Genomic DNA, 8,755 nt, shown 5'->3' on the forward strand with positions numbered 1-8,755 from the left:
TACTACAGTCTGTATATGCGCGGTCTGCGCTGTACGTTCACGTAATGGTACGTACTGCACAATACGTACTGCGTTACGCAACGAATTGAAATGGACAACAAGCGGTCACTGTCTTTTCAATGAAGATGAAAATTATTCCTGGAGATATGACAGTGATGATTAACTGAAAATTTAAATGTCATTATTATAATGTTCTGCTTTAGAGAGCCGAACGCCCCATTAAAGCTACCCGACGAGCGACGAATGCGCCATCGTAGAAAAGGCGACGGAATCGTAAAGAAGTCAGCTGTTAAGTGAAATGGATTGTGTGGACAGTACCGGCAAAATTAATAAGTATTAAAAGTATTAAAAATTAATAAGTACCGGCAAAATTAATAAGTGAGTAAGTACTTTTTCCAATAAAATGTAGCAAATTACGGAACTCTGTAGTATTCTGTACTCACGCTTTACAATTAGCTCAAGAATGCAGCATTAATGCTGCATAAATATTTATCGAACCGAACTAAAGCGGCAGTAGTTAAACCCATTGTCTTCACCTATCGACCATAATTACTGCATTACGGTATAGCATATCCATACTTCGAATAGTCGTAGTTTTACAGTGATCATTGATGTCGCCATAAACAGTCACACCTTATCATTTACCGACAAAATTCGATGTCTCACAGCCAGTTTTTCCTCTAAATTTCATCCTGGCTTCAGTCCCCTAATTAAAAACCATTTGTCACTGACACGAATGTGGAAAAAGCCAAACACACTGCCCACTCGTGCGATCTCTACAAAGCGTCGATGGATGTGGCTTAGTGAGAGTTCCTTTGTTTCTAGTTTTTTGCAAACCGGGTTAGCGTACGCTTCGAACGTATGCGGTGGTAGAACGCAGTTTCATTGATAAAAGACTCGAAGTGTTATCACCCCAAAGGAGAAAATTCATGATTTTGCTCAAAATATGTGGGAATGACAACCTACCATAATTTTTTCCAAAAGGATTTGGATTACAAGTACAATTAAACATTCTCTTTTTTACGAAAGTGTGAATAAAAACAAAATATCTTCGCATTTTCAATTTGTAGTGGCTTCCTAGTCGAAGTTCGAATCATTAGGCAGCCGACCGTTAAGAAGAAATGTACAAAACAGCATCATGGCAAAACAACATCATGTAATAATGAAAACTGCGCGAGGCAACTCCACGTCAATACACGGTCACTCACACGCTAAAATTTCTGTACACTGAACGCGTAAATTTGTGCATAATTATTTTTGGTAAAACACTGACAGAAGTAAAGGGACAAGAACCGCTTTAATACTGAAAAAATATTAAGTATTAGGGAAGCCACAGCAGTTTACTCCCCAAAACTGAATACCGCTTACGCCACTGGGCAAGGTAGCAGTAGCAAATGGCGCTGGTAACTTATCCCGAGCGGTTTTTCGTCCATCCAAGAAGATCATCCGACATTTCTCAAGCGACACATGATCCTGGATGATAACTTCAAATGCGCCCGCATTCACTTCCGTGTCACTTTTATTTCCCACATTCCACTTCAGCATACCATATGTCGCGTCCACGGTGAGGGAAGTGTCAGCAGTGATAATATCGAAGGCCAACGGCAACGCTGCTCGGTAAGGATTACCACCATACTCAACAAATTCCACATAATACGGGCTGTCGTCATCACCGCCCGTCCGACCAAAACGAATTTTTCCCGGAGTAATATTCTGCATTAACGTAACGACCATGATTAGTTTTTAAATTTTAATAAATCAAAACTTTGCAAATTTTTTGCGGTAAGTGATACAGAAATCGCATCAGTGATATGATTAGGATTAGAACTTTCACGCATTTTTGAAATCAAAACGACCAAAGTACAGTACAAATACATACTCACGTTCCAACTTTTGCTTTTCCGACTGCATAAGGTCGCTTGGCATTCGAAAATTGGAGCTCGCCAGGCTTCCCCGCCTCCATGACGCTTGATGCGTGAAGCAGTTACGTACCGTTGAACGCTTTTGGGTAAATTATCGAACTCTACAAACCAATGACTATGCAGTACTCCTATAACATATTAATTTTACACACATCAAAACTATCTTTAATTAACCTACGAATATGTAGAAGTAGCATAATACGTAAGCATAAGCCCATTAACCATGATTCTTCTTTCTAATAATTTCTGATCGCCCATATTTCTAGAGTAAAGCATCGCACTGAAGTTAGCAAGGTACCTGAAATGTTTATCGAGTCTGTCAGCGATACCAAAACCGTCTCGAAGTCCAACTGTGGGAGCGTGTCGGCAGCAATCAGATCATGCAAACCAGTCTGGGTCTTCAGTCGCCGGAAGTCGACTTCTGCGTCACGGTACGGTAAATACGCTACAGCATCTACAACGCCTTGACTGCTATAGATCACTCCAAACTGCTTGTACATTTTATCGCCAATGTGATGGCGGCGAGGTGGAGAACAGTTTTCCCTCTTCGCTGTAGTACAAAAAGATTAAAGGAATTAGTGGATCGGAGAAAAAATATAAGATTTCACCGTTTGCCAAAGTACATATTCAAAAATTTTTGTAATGCCGACAAAACAGCAAACGTACGAGTACATAGCTGTTCCATCGCGGACTGCAACTGGGCGGCCAAATCAGGAGCTTTAAATGCGCCTCGCTCTCTCGCGTTTGAACATAATTTGTTCCATTCTTCCTTCCAACCAGGGCCCAGCATTTGCTTGAGAAATTCGGCAGTGTCGACGGGAGCTGCGTTGCTCCGAGTTTTCTTTTCAACATTTGTAAAACCGACACCAAGCGTCTTCACAGCTTTACTGGTTTTCGGTGGTCCCAGCGCGTCAAATTTTTCTTTATCATCGTCACTTTCACAGTCACTGCTGCATGCAATTTGATCCTTCGAGTAGCTATCAATCACTGAACATCGCTCTGTCTCAGCCGGGTTTTCTGTGTTTGGAGTGCCTGTCGTTGAAACCTGTTTCTCCACCGGCTCACTGGCATCTGGCGGTGCCGCAGAGTTATATTCTGCCGACACAATGACACTTTTCCGGCTTGTCTCAGCCAGCTTATCAGTGTCCGTGTTCGGGATGTCCGTCGTTTCAACACTTTTCCCCACCGGATCACTGGCTTTCGGTGGTGCCGAAGTCTCGCATTCTGTGGCTACACTGCCACTTGTTGGCTCTGAGACCACAGTTACACCGATACGAGATTCCCTTCCTGCCTCCACTTCCGATTGAACAGATAGACGAATAACCAGTGGGATTCGTATTTCAATCGGTGCATTTTGTAACACAGATGCCTTGGGAACAGCAATCTGTGAGTACGCGGTATTCTCCAGACACGGACGGTTTGGAACCGACGATGCTGCGGCCGCGGATGGGGGAGTTGCCGAAGAAACTGAAGAGCTCGTGGGTGGTACAATCCTTTCGGGGACGCACTGCGAACCAGAAATTTCCTGTTCCCGCTTCGTTAGTAATGCAGACTGGGCAACTGCGGAGGAAATTAACGGGTCCGTGGAGATGGCAGTTTGAACGGATGCTAAGGATACGGATGCCGTTGGAATCGCGGCCGGTGAAACGACATTTGGGGGACAGGAAACGGCCGATGCCAATGGTAAATTAGCAGACTGGGAAGCATCATTAGCATGCGAAAGTGATTCAAACAAAGTTTGCGCACCTTGACCGGCAACACCTTGCAAAGCATGCCCTTCTGGTTTCCTTTCTGCTTTTCTGCTGTTGTAGCGTGGGAGTTGCTTCAGTTTTTGGGCACACTCCTTCAAACGCTCCAGACCCCAAATACCTTGTAATTTTTCAACCAGACGTTCCTCGTATTCCACAACCAGCGACAACGTAGTCGGTGTCCTAGTGATTTCATCCCGAAAACACTGAACGTCCCAGTTTGTGATATCCTGCAAAATTATACAGGAAAAAATATCAACACAAATTAAAGTACAAACAAATGTATTGATCTATATCCAGCAGGAGATCGAAGTCATCCCTGTTTCAGCATTGTTAATACTGCCGATCCTAGATAAGTTAGTACTTAGTACTAAAATATATAAGCAGATATGTTGTTGGACTCCTGAAAGCATAATATAAAAGTAAGTTCTTAAACGCCCATTACACATACCGGAAGCGCAGATTTTGGTTCGAGTATTGTTATTTTCAAACTGCAACTTGCAATTCTTGATAGCTTACTTAAATCGCCCGAGTTTTTCTACTTTTCGCTTGAAGGATTACGGGGTAAATGTCGCGATAAGCAACATACCTTATTATTTACAGATAAAATCCGATCCCCCACAGCCAGTTTATTCTCCAAATCTCTTCCTGGCTTCAGTTTACTTATGAAGAACCATTTGTCACTGACACGACTATCGGAGAAGCCAAAATCGCCGTCCACTCTAGTGATCTCCACGGAGCGTCTATGGGTGTGCGTTCCTTCGCTTTTATTTTGTTTGCACACCGGACAAGCATTAAACGCAAGCTAGGGTAGAACACAATATCATTAATAAAAGATCCACACTATTAGTACCACAAAGAAAAAACGTATGGTTTTACTGGAAATATGTAAAACCTACCATAATCTTTCCCAAAGCATCCTTTATTTCATCCACATTGGTTGGGGGAAGCGTGACAGCTTCCGTCCGTTCGTCTGGTCGACGGTTATTCTTCAAAATAAAGAATGGCTAACATTCGCAAAAATTGCTAATTGATCGGAAAAATTTGCAAATACTCTGCAAAATAACCGGCATTATGATTGTACAACGTAAGTATTACCTCTGATATGACATCGGCGTTTATGGGCAATACAGGCGCTTTCACATCTTCCTTCTTTGCAGCGATGTGGAGCGCTGGCAAGCGGACCTTGCCGTTTTCCAGGAGGATACTAACTATCTCATCATGGCCCTGTTGAGAGGCCACTGACAAGGGCGTACAACCTTCTTCGGTGGATAGGCTCGGGTTAGCGTCCTTTTCGAGCAGGTGATTAACAATATCGCGGTGGTTCTCCTGTGCAGGCAAAATTCACAATTCACACCACTATATATTTTCTAACCGGCAAACGGCATAAGAGTGCAGAAGTACAACATACTGAACTCCACAAACATCCTCTAATGTATTCCACGTCCCATACCTGTGCGGCCATATAAAGAGGTGTAAAACCGATCAGTGATTGCACGTTGACGGCGGCACCATGTTCGATCAGAATACGAACAATCTCGTATTGTCCAGCCAAGCATGCAATATGCAGCGCGGTATTCCCCTTCTACAAAACATTACCACAAATGATACCAGCGTTTTATTACTTGAAACATAATACTAGTATTTTGTCTAATTTTAAATTATTTTACGACGCCTACTACATTTATATATTGTGTTGATGTACGTACTCTCTTCTCCACTTCAGGTTTTATTGTCAATATATACTGTAAGGTGCCAAGTTGACTCGACAATACAGTACAGTACTTCGTATACCAGACGAGTGTCTCTCACAAACATACATTCAAATGAAAAATCTGTCCCTATTCAGCACGTTAATTCTTTTATTGATTAAATACTTATTCCTTTTGCATTAAATAAATACTCATTTTTGGCTGGCTTGAAAAAATTTTCTGAGTATGATTATGTGCAGACTGCTACGCAATTTCACGATGAAAAATTCCAGATAAAAATGTTAAATAATTAGGTATTATACAAACAACGAAGTGGCACATAAACAAAGTTTTGGCGCGAGTATATCAACATTACCCCCGTGGAATAGTGCGGCATATACTGGCGCAGTATTTTCAAATCGAATACTTCATCTACTCTGTACACTGGTGGGGAGACCGGAAGCAACTTACTCTAGTAGCTGCATCAACGGAGGCACCGTGCTTCAGCAGGAGTCTGACAAGCTCGACATGACGTTCTTTTGATGCAAGATGAAGCGCATTGAGACCATTCTACAAATACCGTGTGGATTGATCAGCAAGAGTTTCATCATCACGACTCTACGAGCAATGGCATCATGCGCCCATCTCCGTAACGTGTATATACGGACGAACATAGGAGAGCATGGGCAACGCATATACTGTGCTCGTATCATTCTTACAGCGTTGGTGGCGTTGATATCGGCACCCTGCCGTAGATATTCTTGCACCTTCTTCATATTGCCGGCACGGGCTTCCCAAAGAAAACCAGCATTCCTTTCCGTCTGCCAAAAACACAAAACAATATACTATCAATCAAATTTCACCTGAATCAATCTGGAGTAGGCTTGAATTTACCATTTTGCCATGCTGCTGGAGGAGCACTGTCGGTGCGCAGGTGACATTCTTCTGAGACTGGCGGTTCGGAATGAAGGGAGGTGCGTCGACATTTGGGAAAACCGCCGAAGAAACCGAGGTACCCATGGATGGCACAGCTGGAGCGCATGACGAGGGCACAGGTACCGCTGGAATCGCTGTCTGCAAAGCGGCACGGCGGGACACGCAGCGGTCGGAGTCAAAGATGAATCAGCAGTCTGACTAACATCAGTACACTGCGAAAATGATCCGCCCGACGGTGGTGCAACACTGTCGGCAGAAATCTGAGGACCTTGAACGTCCCGTGTTCGTGCTGCTTTTCTGTTGCAGAGCTGTTCACGAAATTCCAGTAGTCGCTGCGCACATTGTTTCCCACTTTCCTGAGCCCAAATGCGTTCTAATTTCAAAGTTAGGCATTCCTTGTATTCCACGACTAGCGACAATCTAGACGGTGTGCTGATGATTTCATTCCGAAATGTCTGAGCGTTTAAATTCGTGACATCCTGCAAAATTATTTGGAAAAATGCAACAACAACACAAAATACAAACAAGTGTACTACTACTACAGTTGATCAAGCGTCTCACCACTCCATCGTTATTATCATTGTTTTACTGAGCAAAAAATTACTTATCATTATTAATTTAACCCTATAACATAATAATTATTAAAATGTTTAAATATGTCAATGTCGTATACCACTGCAGAATTAATTTTAGTACGCCGGTAGCGCAAATTTTGATATGTATGTTGTTAAATGTTAACTTGCAAATATGTACTGAACATTTTAGTTCGCTAGCTGTAATTTGTTAAGTCACGCGAGCTGGAGACTGGAAGATCGACGAAGATGTCACGATCTATATTCATACCTTATTATTCACAAACAGAATCCGATCTCCCACAACCAGCAATTTCTCCAAGCCTCTTCCTGACTGCAGTTCATTTATGAAGAAACCATTTGCCATTCAGCAGGCAATAAGAGAAGCCAAACACACCGTCCACTCGCGTCATCACCACGGAGCGTCGATGGGTGTGGGTTCCTTCGGTTCTGTTTTTGTTGCACACTGGACAAGCATTGAACGTATGCTAGAGCCAAACGCAGATATTAATAATCAAGCAGAAAATGCATGATTTCTGCCATGTAGAAACCACAACCTACAATAATTTTTCCCAGAGCTTCTTCGATTTCGTCAACATCGTTCGTGGAAGGCTTCACAGTGTCCGGTTGACGTTTATTCTATAAAATTGTCAATCAAGTCGGTACCATCGTAGAAAATTGTAAAACGAGCTTACCCCGTACGGCCCGTAGACATCGGTCGCGAGCGGTGGAAGCTTCAGTACAGATATGCGCGATGAGCCATTACTCTACAAAACCGTAAATGTGAAATTGTTATCATCAGAAGGAAAATGAGCGCATACCACGATCCCACATATCCTGAGAAAATCTGTCCAGCTAAAATTAAACCTAACCGCAACGAAGAAACCACAAAGGCATCCTATCAAGGATACGGACGAATTCCAGTAGCTGATCAATGGATCTACAAAGGCAAATAAAGATTTTAAGTCTTCTCCGTGATCGTAATCCAGTTCCAGATAACAATGAGAACATCGCGTCCTACCAGCATCTAATCGGAGGATGTTTGTGACGATAAATGTTACCAGGCAGGAGATGGCAGTTAAAAACCAATCCGCCATGATTAGAATTTCAGTGGCGCTAATAAAACCACTGACAAAAACTCAGGAAGTTCTGTAGACTGTATTACATTATCATGGAGGACAAACCATTTTTCTGTTCTGACTGTTTCATAAGAAAGCGAAAATCAGTACGATCAATCAATATTGAACCAACAAAACGCTGTGGAAGTGTACATGAAAAATCTAACCACAAGCCCCCACAAGGACATACTGCATGTTCTGCACCAGTTCCCAAAATAATATCACAAAATATTAATATCTGACCGTTCCCTGTACGCATATGCATATGCATAATGCTGCATATGTATGAAGGAATTGTAGATCATTAGGACATCCACGTGGACCATGGCTATTAACAATTGCCTGACCAGGACTCTCCGTCGACGGTGCGTGTACTGTAGTAACTGTACGTACTTACGTTCGCATACGGTACGTTGCGTATCGAATCGAAATGAGTAAATTTAAAAATTAATACTTTAATGATAGAAGTATTCTGTACTCAACATCACCACTACCATCTGTATAATACAAAGTATTTACGATTAATTTGTACTTTAATAGAAGTTATGAGTTATAGCGTTCGTTTGAACTTGGTGATTTTTCCCCTTTGTTTTTGTCGTAATTACGTGCGCGAGCCATCTTGATTAAGGTTCGAATTACAGTAACTAGAGAACAAAAGGTGAACAACTTCCCATTTATCAAGCGTCGCCGGTCACTCACAAAAATGCATTCAAATGAAAAATTTGTCCCAGATGGCAAATTAAAGGCAAAAATATATAATTAATTTGT

At 42.2% G+C, this 8,755-nt stretch overlaps 1 protein-coding gene across 2 annotated transcripts; it reads right to left on the reverse strand.

Annotated features, from left to right (window-relative positions):
- Nucleotides 1-1,052: 1,052 nt before the first annotated feature.
- Nucleotides 1,053-8,288, reverse strand: LOC129593857 (uncharacterized). Of its 2 annotated transcripts, none has more exons than XM_055490341.1 (16): nucleotides 7,891-8,288; nucleotides 7,691-7,809; nucleotides 7,565-7,636; nucleotides 7,431-7,508; nucleotides 7,141-7,357; nucleotides 6,256-6,776; nucleotides 6,081-6,182; nucleotides 5,833-5,931; nucleotides 5,124-5,255; nucleotides 4,769-4,999; nucleotides 4,570-4,659; nucleotides 4,260-4,475; nucleotides 2,589-3,900; nucleotides 2,221-2,472; nucleotides 1,884-2,023; nucleotides 1,053-1,713 (listed from the first exon to the last, which is right to left on the reverse strand). In XM_055490341.1, exons 6-16 carry the CDS (start codon nucleotides 6,379-6,381, stop codon nucleotides 1,315-1,317), a joined length of 3,099 nt encoding a protein of 1,032 aa, XP_055346316.1. In that variant the 5' UTR covers nucleotides 6,382-6,776; nucleotides 7,141-7,357; nucleotides 7,431-7,508; nucleotides 7,565-7,636; nucleotides 7,691-7,809; nucleotides 7,891-8,288; the 3' UTR covers nucleotides 1,053-1,314. The 2 variants fall into 2 exon arrangements, with proteins under 2 accessions (XP_055346316.1, XP_055346317.1); XM_055490342.1 differs by having other exon boundaries at nucleotides 1,536-1,713; nucleotides 1,880-2,023.
- Nucleotides 8,289-8,755: the final 467 nt, after the last annotated feature.

Source organism: Paramacrobiotus metropolitanus, unplaced genomic scaffold, assembly GCF_019649055.1.
Source record: "Paramacrobiotus metropolitanus isolate TYO unplaced genomic scaffold, Prichtersi_v1.0 Parri_scaffold0000064, whole genome shotgun sequence".
Lineage (NCBI taxonomy): Eukaryota > Metazoa > Tardigrada > Eutardigrada > Parachela > Macrobiotidae > Paramacrobiotus > Paramacrobiotus metropolitanus.